The 20,002-nt window shown below is 37.2% G+C and overlaps 2 protein-coding genes across 2 annotated transcripts; both read left to right on the plus strand.

Moving 5' to 3' along the window:
- The first annotated feature begins 554 nt into the window (after positions 1 to 554).
- Positions 555 to 10,370, plus strand: LOC128214298 (actin-like). Its single transcript, XM_052920693.1, has 3 exons — positions 555 to 650; positions 1,041 to 1,931; positions 9,289 to 10,370. The coding sequence occupies exons 2-3, from the start codon at positions 1,055 to 1,057 to the stop codon at positions 10,026 to 10,028; spliced, it is 1,617 nt and encodes a 538-aa protein (XP_052776653.1). The 5' UTR covers positions 555 to 650; positions 1,041 to 1,054; the 3' UTR covers positions 10,029 to 10,370.
- Positions 10,371 to 15,348: 4,978 nt separating this feature from the next.
- LOC128214293 (calreticulin-like) lies at positions 15,349 to 19,494 on the plus strand. Its single transcript, XM_052920687.1, has 8 exons — positions 15,349 to 15,507; positions 15,842 to 15,943; positions 16,318 to 16,521; positions 16,817 to 16,911; positions 17,201 to 17,524; positions 17,730 to 17,873; positions 18,040 to 18,223; positions 18,556 to 19,494. Exons 1-8 carry the CDS (start codon positions 15,414 to 15,416, stop codon positions 18,639 to 18,641), a joined length of 1,233 nt encoding a protein of 410 aa, XP_052776647.1. The 5' UTR covers positions 15,349 to 15,413; the 3' UTR covers positions 18,642 to 19,494.
- Positions 19,495 to 20,002: the final 508 nt, after the last annotated feature.

Consider the following 20,002-nt stretch of genomic DNA (forward strand, 5'->3'; position numbering starts at 1 on the left):
AGCTTAAGCAAATCCATTAAAGATGCACTCTTACTCCCAAAAAAGATATACCACAATTAATAATATTGTTTTAATATTCCAAAAAGGATAAATAAATGTCCAAAACAATGGTTCTTATGAAGGGTACCGAGTTGAATTTGAAAGAAATGCATAAAACACGGTATTTCTATCTTATAAAACTATAGTAGACCACAATAATTTTTTAACATTTACCAATCATTTAATATTTTTGCGCTTTCTGCTATTATATACACGGTTTCAATCATGTTATCAGTAAATAATATTTTCGATAAATGTATTATTAGTAAGTTGTTAAAGGTTTATCAGTCAAAATTGATGTTTGTTACACATGTGTTTGTATTGATTTTGAATAAGAGTGTCACTTTAAGCAAATCCATTAAAGGTGAGTAACTCCATTAAAGGTATCACAAGTAAAAATAGCACCATGACAAGAGCCGTTTTACCTTTTAAGGTAAGCATTCGTGGAAATGGGCAAGATTTGTCATTTATTTATCCTAATAGTTGTGCCAACTTTTGGTATAAATACCCGTCCACCAAAATGCAAACCATTAAAGCAACCAACAGCGAACGTATAGCATTAAAAAGTATACGGAATTAGTAAAGACATTTAAATCTTCACTTGATAAAGGGTAAGCATTTTTTATGTATTTTTTTCAATGATCGTTGGTTAAAATTCCATTTTAATGCAATGATTATCATTAGTTCTATACATGTTTTATTCATTTTTTTTAAATTTTCAAAATCATGGAAAGGCTCAACGTTTTCATGCTTCTTAGAACGTCACACTTGTAATGCAAGCCACTGTGATACAACTTGCCTTTTCGTCTAAGATGTGAATTAATGCAATAAGCTTTTGTTATAGCTTTTAAGCATTCTTATTTATCCAAAATATTTGTAACGTATGCGTTTTTAAGCTCCCTTAAGACGACACGTGAGCTATTCAACGGACCATTTTGGTCTAAACTTATTTTTAAACGATGATTTAGATTTAAACGCATGTTTTATTTATTTTTTTACAGAAAACAGCCTAAACATGAGTCAAATCTATGACGAAGAAATAGCCGGTGTTGTCATTGACAACGGCTCCGGAATGTGCAAGGCGGGTTTCGCAGGCGATGACGCTCCACGCGCGGTGTTTCCGGCGCTCACCGGGCGGCCGCGGTTCGACGTCGTGATGGCGGGTATGGGCGCAAAGGACACCTACATCGGAGACGAGGCGCAGAACAAACGTGGCATCCTGTCGCTGCGTTACCCGGTGGAGCACGGCATCGTCACCAACTGGGACGACATGGAGAAGATCTGGCACCACACATTCTACAACGAGCTCCGAGTGGCGCCCGAGGAACATCCGGTTTTGCTGACAGAGGCGCCACTCAACCCTAAAGCGAATCGGGAACGTATGACACAGATCATGTTCGAGACATTTAACACGCCGGCGTTCTATGTGGGCATTCAGGCCGTTCTATCCCTATACGCCTCAGGGCGGACAACAGGGGTTGTTTTTGACGCGGGGGACGGAGTGTCACATGTGGTACCGATATACGAGGGATACGCTCTGCCCCATGCTATTGAGCGCATGAATCTGGCCGGAAGGGACCTCACACACTACCTGAAGAAACTCTTGACTGAGCGGGCATATAATTTCACCACTTCGTCTGAAACGGAAATAGTAAGGGACATAAAGGAGAAAATGTGCTACGCGGCCCTGGACTTTGAAAGTGAGATGAATTCGGCAGCGAACTCATCCGTTGTTAAAAAGAGCTACGAGCTCCCTGATGGCCAGGTGATCACCATTGGTAATGAACGTTTCCGGTGCGTGGAGGCCATGTTCCAGCCATCCTTCCTGGGCATGGAGAACGCCGGCGTCCATGAGCTTCTGTACAACTCAGTCCAGAAGAGCGACATCGACATCCGGCGGGACCTGTGGAACAACGTCGTCCTCTCCGGCGGCTCCACGATGTTTCCCGGCATCGCCGACCGGATGAAGAAGGAACTGGACGCGCTGGTTCCCTCCAACATGAAGGTGAAGGTCATAGCGCCGCCCGAGCGGAAGTACTCTGTGTGGATCGGCGGCTCCATCCTGTCCTCCCTCACAACTTTTAGCCAAATGTGGATCTCCAAGCAAGAATATGACGAGTGTGGACCAGGCATCGTTCACAGAAAGTGTTTCTAAGGACAAATTTTCCAATATAAAACGGTGTATACTGAGATATGAAATACGCGTCATGTATATAAATTATCAAAAGTATTAATGGACCACTTTATTTTGTACATATGGAATTATTCTACAAATAAAGAATCGCTTCGTCTTGAGATGTGAAATATCCGTATATACATGTATATTAATGATTATGTATTGACTGCGCTATTTTGTATATAATTAATAATGCTTGTATGAGTTTGTCATAAATAAGCATACATTTGTAAATATCTATCACACATTTAATAGATTTAAAATCATCATACATTGTCAATTTGCCTCAGAGTCTTTCAGAATTTGTTTACATTATTTGCATTAATGCATAACATTGTTATATTGTGAATATGTATATTGAAATGGATAATAAAATATAAGATAATATTGTAAGTGTTTTCTGTATTTTTCGATATTATATTTCTAACGTGTTGTTCGATTAAATAGAATAAAACTGTTTTCATGCGAAGTTCTACATGTAGTTAATTGTGCCTACAGTACCAATTTTAATGTTTTATGTAGCATCTGTCGATTTCAAGGATCTCATATAAGTCTGTGAATTACTAGTATTATTCTTAAGCCGGTTGTGGGGCGCAATTCGTTTTATGCAAACATTAAGAGGGGAAAATGTTTCAGTGTAAACAAAATGGCGGATTTGTAAGGAAAAGTACCGATTCTGGAAACAAATTTTGCCTGAGTAGTTGACTTTCTCTTTAATTTTTGAAAAATGTGTGCGTCAAGTATCAGTTTGTGAATACCACGTGATAACTTTTAAAGATGCACTCTTAATCCCAAATAAGATTAACCACAATTAATAATTACATAGTGTTTAAATATTCCAAAAACGATAAAGAAATGTCGAAAACAATGATCCTTATGAAGGATATCGATTTAAATTTGAAAGAAATGAGCATAAAACACGGAATTTTCTACCTTACTGTATGTGACTATAGTAGACCACAGTCAATCTTTTAGCATTCACCAATCATTTAATATTTTTGCACTTTCTGCTATTAAATGCACGGTTACAATCTTGTTATCAGTAATTAAAATTGTCTTGTTTAAATACATTTTTAGTAAGGAGTTAAAGATTTATCAGTCAAAATTGATATTGGTTAATATGCATGTGTATGTAATGATTTTTAATAAGATTTAAAATAAAAATAGTGAACGGATTGTGAGTCACATTGCAATGTTTTACAGGCCGAATCTCTATCACTCAACCGCATGTAACGAAAGTATGTCATCTCCCCTGTTAAGATGGGCATCTGATATAGCAGGGTATTTCCAATATCATGGTGGGGAATCGTGGCTAAACCGTTACCGCTGGCGAAGCGAGAAACTTGTTCATTAAAGTTCCGATGCGTCGAATCACATTTCCCGTTTTCCAAAGAAATACTTAAAATTTTAATAAAAATGAGTCAAAGTTCCTGATCAAAACAAACGTTGACAAAACCGTCACCAGAACATTTTTCTAACTTCAACGGCGGTAAAAGTTGTGCGCGAACCCTCGACCCCACATGCTGTATATCATATGAATGTGTAAAATAAATAGTCATTGGCCCGATTGGTTAGAACATCGTTAAAGTTAAAAGCGTAACTAACAACATCATTGTTAGTCCTTATAGGTGAAATATATTACGATGTTCTCATATATTGAAATAAAGCAAGTACAGATGAAATAATAATCTCAAATCTTGTAAGGAATTCCCATGACTACTAAACGCCAGCTCCACCACTCATCGGTGGTGCAAATTAAGAAAATGGGCTGTCGACACTTCCGCGGTGCAGATGTGCCTTGTGTTTTAATGAGTATATGATTTATATTTCATTTGATAATTGCATTAAACGGACATATTTCGAAAATCGGGGAATGTGGCACCGTGTAAGAACACCTTTACTGCTACGTTGGCTACGATTTCGTTTCAGTATTGTAAGAAATGTGGTACCATGACCTTTTCTCCCAAATCGGACTTGTTTTGAGAACTGCTAGCATTTCAGGTATGCTAGTATTTCGTTGTTTACACACGCCGTCAGATCTTTCTGGTGCATTCAAATATAACTGATATGTATAGAACTTACGCAGGAACACACAAAAAACTATCAAGCACTTCTTTAAAAGGAAATATGCACATATATAACGTAGTGGCGCTGTTGCTCTAGGGTTGGCACTGTCGATTGTGTTTTGCGCCCGAAATAACATAAAGACTTCTAACAAGAACTCCGTCCTGAGATCCAGTTAATACTCATATTAAATACCACCCCTGAGATATACTTAAGTATCTGAAAACGAAAGAATGCTATAATCCTTATTATGACACAACATAAATAAACAGAATAAAACAACACCTTTTTCACGAGCGTTCGAATGGCATGACAACTAAAACAAACAACGGTTTTGGCTTAAGCGAAGTACTTATCAGAATAGTTATAAAAAGGTTATGAAAAGCTTTTTATTGTGTCCCTTCTCCGAACATTCCGACACAGCCGACATTGCTTCGATGACTTAGGTTATGAAAAGGATAGTTTTATGGTAATATTTCCGGTACCAAACCTACTGTATACGGAATAGATTTCACTACTCAACAGCGTTATGCCTAGAGCAACAGCAGCACCACTTTTATATATGTTGGCACATTTCCTTTTTAAGAAGTGTTTATTAGTTTGATTGTGTTCCAGCGTAAGTACTTTACATGATAGTATTATTTGCATGCGCCAAAATGTTCTTACTAAGTGTGTAAACAGTTAAGTGTACTTGAAATGCTAGTAGATCTCAAAAATATGCAAAAGTCCGATACGGGAGAAAAGCTCCTGGCACCACAGTTCGCACAATATTAAAACGAAATCGTAGCTAACTTTCATTAAAAGTGTTCTTACACGGGACTTCATTCTCCAATTTTCAAAATGTGTCCGTATCATAAAATTATCAAATCGAATATAAATCATACTCACGTGTATAGAAGTAAACACAGAGCACAGCTGCACCACGGAGGTGTCAACAGCTCTTTTTATATGTACCGCCGATAATTGGTGGAGCTGGCGTTTAGTGTGTTGCAAATCATACGTGCATCTGTGAGCCCTACAAAGCAATGCGGATTTGAAAAAAATAAAGCTGCACTCTCACAGATTAAACGTTTTGGCAACTGTTTTTATTTTTGTCTCAGTAGAACCAGTCTTTATTGCGAAAGTGCATGGAAACCAGGTAATATTAGTATTGTAAAATAAAACTATAAAATATGTTTGATAAAAAAATAAACACTTGTATAAAGAAAAAAAGAAACAACAAGATACCAAAAATGTATGTCTTATACCGTTATAACACAACAATAGGACACATTCCATGGGTGTTTAAAGCAACGCGCTCATAGATTGACTGTTTTCACAACTTTTTTTTATTTTTCGTCTTGGAATGAGACAATGTTTGCCTAAATGTCTGGACACCAGTGATATAAGACAGCTGAGAGTAGATTAAATCGCAGTTTATAAGGTATAAGTTCGAAAATTGAATTTGTTACTAACGCTTTAAAGCTGCACTCTTCACAGATTGAACGTTTTGACAACTTTTTTTTTTTTTTTTGTCTTGGAACGAGCAGTTTTTTGCGTAAATATCTGAAAACCAGTGATTAAAGACTGATGACAAAAGATCACATCGCAGATTTTCATATTTCCTCTCCAAAATTGATGTTTTATGCATTTTTCTTAAACCGTTAGTAACGGTTTAAGCCATAAAACATTAAATTTGGAATGGAAGTATGAAAATCTGCGATCTGATCTTTTGTCAACAGTCTTTTATCATTGGTTTGCAGATATTTACGCAAAAATTTGCTAATTCCAAAACAAAAAATAAAAAAGTTGGAAAACGGTAAATCTGTGAGAGTGCAGCTTTAAGAAAAGTAGGTGTTTCGGCAGTTCTCCAAGAATTGAGATATATTATAGTGTGAGTTTCTTATATGACTTAATTGAAGGGATTGATTCCAAAATCAACTAATTCTGAGACAAAAAAATAAAATAAAAATAAAAACTGTCAATCTGTTGGAGTGCAGCTTAAATAACTTGTCCCGAAACTCGAAAGCTACAGTTTTTTATAGCTTGGTTTACGAACCATAGGACCCGATTCATCAAAGCCCAGAATTTTTTTTCGGAGGATGTTTCGCTTATTTAAAATTATATGATTTTCAATAAATGGGTAAAGATGAACAATCAGTGACAAATCATTACATCTTGGTTTCAGTGATACTGTACGTAGCCCAACAATTACATAGAACCGACTCCCACCCCATCTCCTACCCCTCTTCCACCTCTCCCCCTCTCCTACTTCTCTCCCAGCTCCCCCATGTCCCCTCTCCCACCAATCTTCCCCTCTCCCCTTCTCCCAACCCCTCTCCTATCTCTCTCCTCCTCTCCCACCTCTCCCCTGTCCTATTTCTCTCTCGACTCCCCGATCCTTCCCCTCTCCCCTTCTCCCACCCCTCTCCCACCTCTCTCCCCCCCATTTCTACCTCTCTCCCCTTTCCACCCCTCTCACCCTCTCCCACCTCTACCCCTCTCTCCCTTTTCCCACCTCTCTCCCCCTCTCCCGTCTCTTTCACCAATCTTCCTCCACGACCCCTTTCCTACTTCTCTCCCCACTCCCCCATTTTTCCCCCCTCTCACCTCCCTTCTCCTCTCTCCCCCTTTTCCCCTCTCACACCTCTTTCCCCCTCTCTCGATTATCTCCTCTTCTCCCAATTTCCACCCCTCTCCCGATTATCTCCCTCTCTCCCGACCCCCCTCTCCCACTTCTCTCCCCCTCTCCCGATTCTCCCCCCTTTCCCGAGTCTATCCCCTCTCCCGATTCTCTTCCCCTCTCCAATCTCGTCCCCTCGTTTAAGGTCATATTATCAACGTGCGTTCGACAAAATGAAATATCAAGAATTACAGATCAATATTTATCAAATTGAAAGTTGTGTTAGTAAAGTCGAATAAACTTTGCCTTTACTGACCAATTAAGCTTTTAGATTCGAAATATATCTAGCTCGTACGTATTACATAATAGAAAGTACCAGTTTGAACAGAGATATTTTCTCATATTTTCGAAAAAAGCGTGGCTAAATCGCAGCCATGAAGCTGATTAGTTTCGTTATTTATTTTGGGAGCATTTTTAGCGAAGAGGTGTCTAAGAAACTTGGACGTGAATGTATTTTCCAGAACCTCAGCATTGGACCAATTCATGCAACAGCTCGTAAAAATACAAATGGTTTCATTTTATAACATAAACATGTTCACAAGGATATGTCGAGTACATGCAAGGTGTGTGTTGGGGGAGGGGGGGGGGGAGAGTCGAACTCCCCAAGTTGGGTACCTGAACATCAAAATCGGTCCAGCTACGCCCCTGCTTCCGATCGATTTTCCAATGAAGTGGCTTACAGTATTTTTCATGAAATAAAAATGTTTAAAACGTGTTTTTTTTTCAATTTAACTCATTCTTAATAATACTTTCTAGAGATGCGAAACATTTTCTTAATCACGATATTTTAAAGACCATATAAAGGCGTCTACCAGAAATCACTGTTTACAATATTACTATATACCTTTATAAATATAGTATAGATCAAACAAGTATTTATAGATATATACTTACCAACAACGATGACAAATCAATATTCGATATGACCATACATATTTACTGTAATACACTATTCATCAAGTTTACTATCGTTTGCTTTATTTGTTCACAAGTATAATCGACCCAGTTAAGATAAAAATAGTAATGATATAAACTACTGCGCTAGTTACTAGCTTAAGCAAATCCATTAAAGGTGAATAACTCCATTAAAGGTATCACAAGTAAAAATAGCTACATGACAAGAGCCGTTTTACCTTTTAAGGTAAGCATTCGTGGAAATGGGCAAGATTTGTCATTTATTTATCCTAATAGTTGTGCAAACTTTTGGTATAAATACCCGTCCACCAAAATGCAGATCATTAAAGCAACCAACAGCAAACATATAGTATTCAATCGTATTCAAAAGTATACGGAATTTGTAAAGACGTTTAAATCTTCTCTTGAAAAAGGGTAAGCATTTCTTTAGTATTTTTTCAATGTTCGTAGGTTAATATCTAATTTTAATGCAATAATCATTTAAAGTTTTATATATGTTTAATTCATTTTTTCAAAATAACTGGATTGCTAAACGTTTGCATGCTTCTTAAAACGTCACACTTCCTATGCACCTTACATTTTGGTCCAAGATGTGAAAATAATGCAAGTATCTTTTGCTATAGTTTTTAGGCACTCGCATTTATCAAAAAAATATTGTAATATAAGCGTGTTCACGCTCCTTTAGTTTAAACTTATTGGTTTTACAAGAATTGTGAAACACGTTATTACAACATTATATAAATTACTCTCGTTGGCACGACGTTTTGCGAGAGTGTGGTCTTGCGTTGCGAGGGAAACCGGGGTACCCGGAGAAAACCCATTTGTCCGGCTTGGTGACCACTAAACCAAACTCACAAGCGCCCTGGCCGGGAATCCTACCCGGGTCGCCTAGTGCAATTATCACTGCGCTAGCCGGGCAGGCTCCTTATGACGTCACATGAGCTTTGCAACGGACCATTTTCGTCTAAACTTAATTTTAAATGATGGCTTAGATTTAAACGCATGTTTTATTTTTACAGTAACAGCCTAAACATGAGTCAAATCTATGACGAAGAAATAGCCGGCGTTGTCATTGACAACGGGTCCGGAATGTGCAAGGCAGGTTTTGCAGGTGATGACGCTCCGCGAGCGGTGTTTCCGGCGCTCACCGGGCGGCCGCGGTTCGACGTCGTGGTGGCGGGTATGGGCGCAAAGGACACCTACATCGGGGACGAGGCGCAGAACAAACGCGGCATCCTGTCGCTGCGTTACCCGGTAGAGCACGGCATCGTCACCAACTGGGACGACATGGAGAAGATCTGGCATCACACATTCTACAACGAGCTCCGAGTGGCGCCCGAGGAACATCCGGTTCTGCTGACAGAGGCGCCACTCAACCCTAAAGCGAATCGGGAACGTATGACACAGATCATGTTCGAGACATTTAACACGCCGGCGTTCTATGTGGGCATTCAGGCCGTTCTATCCCTATACGCCTCAGGGCGGACAACAGGGGTTGTTTTTGACGCGGGGGACGGAGTGTCACATGTGGTACCGATATACGAGGGATACGCTCTGCCCCACGCTATTGAGCGCATGAATCTGGCCGGAAGGGACCTCACACACTACCTGAAGAAACTCTTGACTGAGCGGGCATATAATTTCACCACTTCGTCTGAAACGGAAATAGTAAGGGACATAAAGGAGAAAATGTGCTACGCGGCCCTGGACTTTGAAAGTGAGATGAATTCGGCAGCGAACTCATCGGGTGTTGAAAAAAGCTACGAGCTCCCTGATGGCCAGGTGATCACCATTGGTAATGAACGTTTCCGGTGCGTGGAGGCCATGTTCCAGCCATCCTTTCTGGGCATGGAGAACGCCGGCGTCCATGAGCTTCTGTACAACTCAGTCCAGAAGAGCGACATCGACATCCGGCGGGACCTGTGGAACAACGTCGTCCTCTCTGGCGGCTCCACGATGTTTCCCGGCATCGCCGACCGGATGAAGAAGGAACTGGACGCGCTGGTTCCCTCCAACATGAAGGTGAAGGTCATAGCGCCGCCCGAGCGAAAGTACTCTGTGTGGATCGGCGGCTCCATCCTGTCCTCCCTAACCTCCTTTAGCCAAATGTGGATCTCCAAGCAAGAATACGACGAGTGTGGACCAGGCATCGTTCACAGAAAGTGCTTTTAGAGTCAAATTTTCCAATAAAAAACTGAATGAAATATGCGTCGTGTATATAAATTATTAAAAGTATTGATGGACTACTTTATTTTGTACATATGGAATTATTCTACAAATAAAAAATGCTTTATCTTGAGGTGTGAAATATGCGTCTCGTATATGCATGTATATTAACGATTATGTATTGACTGCGCTATTTTGTATATAATGAATAATGCTTGTATGATTTTGTCATAAATAAGCATACATTTGTATATATTTATCACACATTTAATAGATTTAAAATAATCATATATTGTCAATTTGCCTCAGAGTCTTTCAGAATTTGTTTATTTTCATTAATGCATAATATTGTTATATCGTGTACATATATATATATATATATATATATATTGAAATGGATAATAAAATATAAGATGTAATTGTAATTGTTTTCTGTGTTTTACGATATTATATTTATAACGTGTTATCCGATTGAATGAATAAAGCTGTTTTCATGCGAAGTTCTACATGTAGTTTATGGTGCCTAAAGTACCAATGTTTTATGTAGCATCTGTCGATTTCAAGGATTTGTTCATTTGTCAAACCTTCGGCAATAATTCTCATATAAGTTTGTGAATTACTAGTACACACCTTAAGCGGGTGTGGGGCGCAATTTCGTTTCATGCAAACATTAAGAGATGAAAATGTTTCTATGCAAACAAAATGGCGTATTTGTAAGGAAAAGTACCGATTCTGGTACCAGCCTTTGCCTGGCTATAAGTGGAATTTCTCTGAAAAATGTATATGATGTACATATTCTTCGATCGTCTTTTAGTTTGGTATCATAACTTTAACGATAAAGAAGTTATTGAACAGATTGCGAGTAACAAGGCAATGTCACCCCCCCCCCCCCCCGTTAAGCTTCAAAATGCTTTAAATTATAATAAAGTGATGGCGCTGTGCTCTAGTGAAGGCGCGGTCAAGTAGTGATGGTGCTGTAGAGTATGTTTTGCGCCCGAGGTAACATCAAGGTTTTGACTTGCATATTTTTGTTTTTTATAACGCGTATCTTAATTAGTGAAAATAGTGATCTTTGGATCTGTATGTCTGAGCTGTATGTGAAAGCCATGCACCGATAAATGCCCGTAGCATTTGTGGCATGCCTCCAATGAATTAAAATTACTACCTATCCTATATCTAAAAAAGCGTTTGAAGGCGTGTCAGGATTTCTACAATGTACTGTATTGCAATGATATAGATAAGTATCTGGAGGTGAAAGAATGCTGTAATTCTTCTAATGGCACATAAATTAACAGAATAAAACAACACCTTTTTTTCACGAATGGTCGTATGGTATGAAAACGTAAACAAGTGCTTTCAAGCTGCACTCTTACAGATTGACCGTTTTGACAACTTTTTTGGTCTTGGAACGAGCCAATTTTTGCGAAAATCCGTGGAAACCAGTTATATAAGACTGCTGACAAAAGCTTAGATCGCAGATTTGTATATTTATGTTCAACAATTGATGTTTTATGTTAGTAACGGTTTAAGCCATAAAACATTAATGTTTGAACGGAAATATGAAAATCTACGATCTAATTTTTTGTCAGCAATCTTAAATAATTGATTTACAGATATCTACGCAAAATTTTGCTCTTTCCAAGACAAAACATAAAAAGTTGTAAAAATGGTATACCTGTGAGAATGCAGCTTTAACGAAGTTCTTAACACAATAGTACTGAAATGTTATGAAATGTTAACTTTAATTATGGCGACTCTACACCAAAAATTCCGACCAATCCGACGCTCTTCGATGTTTTAGGTTATGAAAGAGATAGTTTTATGGTAAACACTACGGCACCAAGTCTACTGTTTTCGGAATAGATTTCACTTTGGTTGAGGTAGTTCGCGTAGAGTATTTTTCGGCAACTGGTGGACATAACAAATATACGGTGACAATGTGTGTAACATAGCCACCTTTCTATGTTACTTCCGGCGCAAAAATAACTCGACAGCGCCACCACTACTCGACAACGCCATCACTAGAGCAACAGCACCACCACTCTTATACAGATCAGTTATATTCAGTATGCACCAGAATTTTCTTACGGTGTGTGTAAGCAACGAAGTGTACTTGAAATGCTAGCAGCTCTCGAAATATGCATAAGCCCGATTCGTGAGAAAAGATCCTGGCACCACAGTTCGCAATATTCAAAACGAAACTGCAGTAATTTAAGTGTTCTTACTCGGTTCCACATTCTCCGATTTTTGAAATGCGTCCGTTTAATAAATTATCAAATAAAATATAAGTTATACTCACGTGTATAGAAAAAACACAGGGCACAGCTGCATCACGGAAGTGTCGACAGCTCTTTTTATTTGCACCACCGATAATTGGTGGAGCTGGCGTTTAGTAGGCGTGTGTTGTAAATCATACGTACATCTGTGTACCTTGCATAGCAATGCGGATTTGAAAAATTAAAGCTGCACTCTCACAGATTGAACGTTTTGGCAAACGTTTTTATTTTGTCTCAGTAGAACCAGTCATTTTTTTGCGATAGTGCATGGAAACCAGTGATATACTTCTATTGCTGACAAAAATCAGATCGGAGATTTTCATAATTATGTTTAAAAATTGATATTTCATGCATTCTTTAAAGCGTTCATAACGCTTTTAGCTGATTTTTTTTATCAGCAGTCTTATATCAATAATTTTCATATATTAACCCAGTAAATATTCCAAAACAAAAAGGTGTCAAAACGATACACTTGTGAGATAGCAGCTTTAACAACGATGACGTTCACAACTTTGTTAACTTTCACAAAGTTCTGAACAATCGGCCTAATTACAATGTAAGCCTACTTGGTAGTAGATATGAACAGATCATAAGCATCCAGCAGTAACTGGTTCGTGTCATTGCCGAGAGATGAAAAAGGGTCTATATGCCAACACTTACAAGAGAAGATAAAATTCACAGTATAAGTACATAAAGAAGCAATTGAATACGAATTTCATTTTCGCTAACAGAAAATTGTAACACTTAAGATTGCTGCATGTAGGCCCGTATGCGCTAACATTTTGAGTCTGGATTTAAGACAATTCTGAAATGTCATAAATTATATTTTATGTAGTTATTTTTGACAGGTAATGAGTCATTAATTGTTAGACATTGTATTTGCAACTTTTATGACCAGTTTTACCACCATTGCTCTCCTGATAACAATTGTACGATAACATGAAGATTTGCATTTCATTCGGAACACCTCGGACATTTTTCGTTGTTTTCGATGGAAAATGGCCGAGGTGTTCCGAATGTTTTGCTCATTTTTGAGTTTCGAGTCTGAAACTCGGACTACGGGCCCTGGATCCCGAATCATGTTATACAAAATAGGATATTAAGCTTGGCTAGTATGTGGACTTTATGTGGAATCAGGACAAGTTAATTATTGTTTACGGTCCCACGACGTGATAAACAGTCCAGAAAATTGTAGATTTGCATCATACATTCAGGTGTATGTGATATAAAAAAAATGTCAGAAAACTTAAAGTTCAAGTTAAAGCTCCACTCAGTTGACACGTCAGAGATAAACATCAAGAAATAAAATGATAATATAATTAATGACCATTTCTAATTAATGTTTTCTTTGCATCGTGACGGCCGTGGAGGTGAAATCATAGTTGATCTTTAACATTAAAATTGATTCACATGTATAGTAAAAAAAGAACATAGGATGTCCTCGAGTAAATCTTAATTTAAATGTCACAGTTAATGAATTATATTTTGCAGTATAAACGCTATCTCCATTCTCATTCATCAGAGTTTTGATGGTGATAAATCTAATCTATGGTACGCATAGCATCATCACTCCAGGGTACGAGAGTGGGTATCACAAACCCATGATTTCGAAATAAACCGTGATTATCTAAAACCCTTTTTAAACTGAACATTTTAATCGTTTTCAGCCTTTTTAAGGAACTTTATGCAGCGATGTAAAAACTTTTTGGGTAAAAACTATGTTCAATCAAGTTTATAAACAGACAAACTTGAAATGCCCCCCCCCAATAAACAAACAAAAACAAACAAACAAACAAACAAACATAAACAGTAACAACATGGCCATGGTCATTTTGATAAAAGTTAAGTCAAGTGTATTTCTTTCTAGTACTGACAAAGCCGTAGATTGTAAATAATGCCATCACAAAGAGTATTTAATTCCTCTTCTGTAATAATTGAAAACGGATTACAATATTTATCCAAAATATTAAGAATACTTTCTGAGATACTTTTTTCACAAACCGGACCCAGCGGCGGTGCACCCACTAAAATTGTCCAAGTGAACATTTCATGTCAATGTACTTTAGATATGTTTTAAATAAATAACACCAAAATGCATTTACATTAAAATAAGCCAAAATGTTCAGGGTTGTGATAAAAACTAATAAAAAAGCTGCAGTCTCACAGATTGAACATTTTGACATATATTTTTTTTATTTTTTGTCTTGGAACGAGCCAATTTTTGCGAAAATCTATGGAAACCAGTTATGTAAGACTGCTGGAAAAGATAATCTTAATCGAAGATTTTTGTATTTAAGTTCAAAAATGGATGTTTTATGCATTTCTTTTAAACCGTTAGTAACGGTTTAAGCCATAAACATTAATTTTCGAACGGAAATATGAAACTAAACGATCTAAAAAAATTTTGCCAGCAATCTTATATCATTGGTTTGCAGATATTTATGCAAAAATTTGCTCTTTCCAAGACAAAAAAATAAAATAGTTGTAAAAATGGTATATCTGTGAGAGTGGAGCTTTAACTGGGAAATTTGTTAACTGAAACACCAATTTAATAAGGCTGATATGGTTTATCTGTATACAAATGTTTTTTGTTTTTTTTTGTTTATGCTCTGAACATTAAAGTCAAAAGAGTTAAGACTTGGTGCATTGATATTAATACGTTTTTTCGTGAATCTGTCAAGTGTTTACAAACAAGATGTATTGTGCCCTTTAAATTTTATTTTGATTTTATTTGCTGATTAACTCGTCAAGTATGACACCGCGTATGACACTTTTGCATTTGTGATGACGTTTCAATAGTTGTTTTATATCATGTTAATTTATATCTTTCAAAAGCAGTTTTAAAAGTATGTACCTTCGGGCCAATAATGCATGTATTCGTGTCACTGACACGCTTTCGGTTTGAGTACGGAAACACACGAACACAATTGTAGATTGAATCGGCCACGAATAGATCCCGGATGTTGGATATTCCTACGGTGGGAAACTCCGATCTCAGCGCGTGGTGAGGTTTCATTGGGCCACCGCATAGACGATCAGCCAATCGAAAACTTCCATCTGTAAAGTCACGTGGTTAATACACCGGCACATTAGCAGTTGACATCCACTACAGTCAATGGTAAACATCAAGATGAAGGTTTTCTGTCTTTTAGCCTTGTTAGGCTGTGCATTTGTACAAGCCACAGATTACTTCGAAGAAAGATTCGGTGGTAAGTATATTTTATTCTTATTTTCTCGATCGAAATCATACTTTTCGCAAACAACGCGTTGGAATTTACATACAGTAGGGAGTTGATTCTCCAGACGGTTTGAACTTGTGTCTCTATTTTACAACATGTTTCGAATTGTTTGCAATTGAATTCCACATAAGTTATTGCACATTCAAAGCAGCCTTTTCTACATATTGTTGAACAGGTTTTGACTGAAATATATGGAAAATGCCGGACAGTTACTGCTGTTTTTTGTGCGTGTACTGTAAAGAAGATTATGGCACCATCAGTTATTTATTCTTATCAATTCACAATGATTTTCACATTTTTGCAGAGGGTTGGGAAGACAGATGGGTCCAGTCTGAACACAAGAGCGACCTCGGCAAGTTTGTGTTGTCTGCTGGCAAATTTTACGGTGATGCTGAACTGGATAAAGGTATATATACGTGATTTTTATGAATCACTATTGATAACAAATAATTACATGTTAACACTTTCCATCATCAATTTCAATGAAATATGTTGACTTTTTAGACGAAATCGTGACATCCTTGAATGAATTACAATAACATACAGTAGTAAAAATTTTGCATTTGAGACCAACATTGGTCAAGTCGGGACATTTGAAATTCGTCATCCAAATCCGTTTTTTTATGATCAAGCCTAAAATTTTGACAACAAAAATCTAACATACCCTGGTTATAGAGAAAATCCAGAAATCGAGTAAGCTCAGCCAGTGTAAGACTTGCAAGCTTGTGCTTAGTCGACCAGTGGAAATCAACATGTACATATGCTTATTGTACATTGCAGGAATCCAGACAAGCCAGGATGCCAGATTTTACGCTCTGTCAGGACGATTCGATAAATTCTCCAACGAGGGCAAAGACCTGGTCATCCAGTTTACCGTAAAACATGAACAGAACATTGACTGTGGAGGTGGATACGTGAAGGTCTTCCCTAGCACCATGGACCAGAAGGACATGCACGGAGAATCCCCATACAATATCATGTTTGGTAGGTTATCTTTTTTGTTTTAAGTGAAGAAAACAATATTTTTATTGCAACAGGTGGTAGTGAAAGAGAAGTCGGACAAATATATGTAATCTTTTCTTACGAAGATCTGTTTAAAACTACTGGAATAAAAACATTGCTTTAGTGACTGCGGTGTAATTTTAAGTTCAATGAATTGTGATGTGTTCAAATTCTGCTTAATTTCCTTATAGATAAATCAAAGGAATGAAAATAATATTATAATAATATTTTTGAGTATTTGTTGAAACCAATGGTCACATTAACCATTTGCTTGCAGGTCCTGACATTTGTGGTCCTGGTACCAAGAAAGTCCATGTTATCTTCAACTACAAGGGAGAAAATAAACTTATCAAGAAAGACATCAGATGCAAGGTAAGCAAGAGACAGATGCAATAGAAGTAGAAGTCATAAGAAAGATTGTATGTTAAAGAAACTATTCTGTTCTGAATTTCATGTTATGAGGTCTAGAGCTTTGAAACTGAAAAAGAGACCATCAAAATCGATTCACTTGATTTCAAAGTAAGAATAAGGTAGGAAATTTAAAAAACATCCTCTTAAGTTATCTAATGCTTCTATAAAGAGAATGGGAAATGTCTTGGGGATCTGATCAAGGAATTAGATTCAATCACATCTCTCTTAATGTTCACCCATCTTTTTACAGGATGATGTTTTCACCCACTTGTACACACTGATCGTCAAATCAGACAACACATACGAAGTCAAGATCGACAACGCCAAGGTTGAGAGTGGATCTCTGGAGGAAGACTGGGACCTATTGAAGCCCAAGAAGATCAAGGACCCTGAGGCTAAGAAGCCAGAAGATTGGGACGATAACGAGAAGATTGATGATCCTGAGGACACCAAGCCCGAAGATTGGGAGAAGCCTGAGCACATTCCCGACCCCGATGCCAAGAAGCCCGACGATTGGGATGATGAGATGGACGGAGAATGGGAGCCACCTATGATCGACAACCCAGAATACAAGGTAGCATATTAAGAACGCTCATGAGATGGACAATTGAATGACAGAAGATTTTAATATAGTTGAATGCAAATTTCTTTCCAGAAAAAGTACTTATTTATGTTTCAAAGACAAATTCAGTGATTGTTTCTTTTAATATTAAGTATTATAACCAATTTTAAACTTATATTTGTCTTTTTTTAAATCAGCAACTTAATTTTTTCTTCAGGGAGAATGGAAAGCTAAGCAGATTGACAACCCCGCATACAAGGGCAAATGGATCCACCCAGAAATTGATAACCCAGAATACGAAGCTGATGATAGCCTTTACAAATATTCCGACTTTGGAGCCATTGGCTTTGACTTGTGGCAGGTAATGAGTTGTTTTGTTGTGTTACTTTTGCATAACAAGATAAATGTGAATTAAAATAATAAATTCATAAGTACCATGGTTAAAAGGAAACTGGATTTAAATGATAATAACATACTCACCATAAAAACAAGCACTTCAGTAACATGAAATGGTTTTATTTTTTAAGGTAAAATCTGGCACCATCTTCGACAACGTCCTGATCACAGACGATATTGCCAAGGCCGAACAGGTGGGCAAGGATGTGTGGGGCGCCACAAAAGATGCTGAGAAGAAGATGAAGGACCAACAGGATGAGGAGGAGAGGAAACAGCGGGAAGCTGAGGAGGCGAAGAGAAAGGAGGAGGAGGGAGGTAAGAATCAGAATTGAGTTTTAATTTCCTTAGTTACATCTTGTGAACATAATAAGGTACCGGGCTTAAGGTCCCAATTCCTCGAACAATGTAAAATCCCTTTCAACTTAATAACGCAAATTACATTTTTTGTGTTGGCAAATTTTTGTTCTATTCTCTATGCAAAGATTACAAGACTCTGAAAAGAAAATATATATTTTAAGGAAATGATAAGGAATTTAATAAGGAAGTAATATCCGAGAAGTTCGTGTAGTTCCAAAGTTCCAAAATGGAAACCCTGGTGAAGATTCACTTTTCAACTCACTAAATATGTTATTCCTATTCTTTAACAGACAAAGCAGATGAAGAAGAGGAAGGAGATGATGAAGATGAAGGCGAGGAGGAAGAAGAGGATGATCACGACCACGATGAGTTGTAGACTCCCCATACTTCATCGTTACCATAGCAACCATCATTCATCGCCCCACCCTCATCTCAGCAACAGCAAATCTTTACCAAGCTGTATGCGCAGAAGCTCCCCATTTTCTTCATCAAACATGCATAATGTTGTTTTGTTGAAATGCATTTGATCATTTTTCGCTCATTTTCATTTTTAACGGACATTTAACACCATTCTGCAAGTGGTTCCTGTTTGTATTCTTGTTCGGGGCTGATAAAGATACTTCTTCCTTATGTCAACCTAAGATATACTGACACTATTTTCTGTAAGATTGAAATTACAGCGAGACCTGTTCTTAGTCATAATATGAATGTAAACTATTACAAAAACCACACTTACTGAATAGATTTAAAGGTCAATTTCTTACATTTGAACCGATTAACAATATTCATTATTGTATAACGGTTTCATAGTTTAATGCATATTTTCTGTGATAATGTTTTCCACTTAGGGAAAAGTGTCGTCAGTTAATTCATCTGGTATTAGACCAAAACAATTATTGTTTAAATGCCTAGAACAGAATGTATTATAATTTATGTATATTGTTGCTGGACATTAGATTATGTTTTAAATTGTTGAAACTTGCGACAAAGTTTCAAATAGTAAGCAGCTTTCAGATTTAAGTCTTGGCTCAAATGACATGTTTTTCATGTCTTGTATATTTGTTGGTTGATGTTGTTAAAAACTTGTGCTTATGTAAGTACAAGTTCTGAATGATTTTAGTTCTTTTTAACAGTTCTTAAGACTATTTCTGACAGTTGCAACCAATTATGAGCAAGTTTTGATACATGTAAAAGGGAAAAAAACCTGGTATTAAAAATGTCAAAACAGAGATTTTCGTTCTTGTCTTTTTATCAGGAAAGAAAATACATTACAATACAATATGTATTTCAATGACATTCGTTGTAGCCTTGAAGCTTAAATCTCTTTATCAAAACAACTTTTCCAGACCTTTGGTGAAGTTCTGTCAAAATTCTGCTTTGATAAGCATAAAAACAGTATTGAAGCACTATAAAGTGGTCAAGGTTACATGATCAAAACTGGTTTCATAGAAAGACGACCCTGTAAGGCCTAAAAAAATGTTTCAGGTTACCTGACCCTACCTACGAATTGGTGTTTACCCTACCGTTTTTATATTGTTTTTAAAGAAAAAATAAGGAGTGGTTTTAATACAAACCCTTCAAAGCTTGGTGGTGAAAAGTACTTAAACTCCATTCTCAATTATGACATTAACATTCCAACTTGAAGCTTAATATTATTTAAAAAAACCAAACCTACCTTACCTGTTTTGGAAAGGATGAAACCCTAAACAAACTATTTCATTTTTTTGGCCGAAGTGA

The sequence above is a fragment of the Mya arenaria genome, chromosome 13 (assembly GCF_026914265.1).
Source record: "Mya arenaria isolate MELC-2E11 chromosome 13, ASM2691426v1".
In the NCBI taxonomy this organism is placed as follows: domain Eukaryota; kingdom Metazoa; phylum Mollusca; class Bivalvia; order Myida; family Myidae; genus Mya; species Mya arenaria.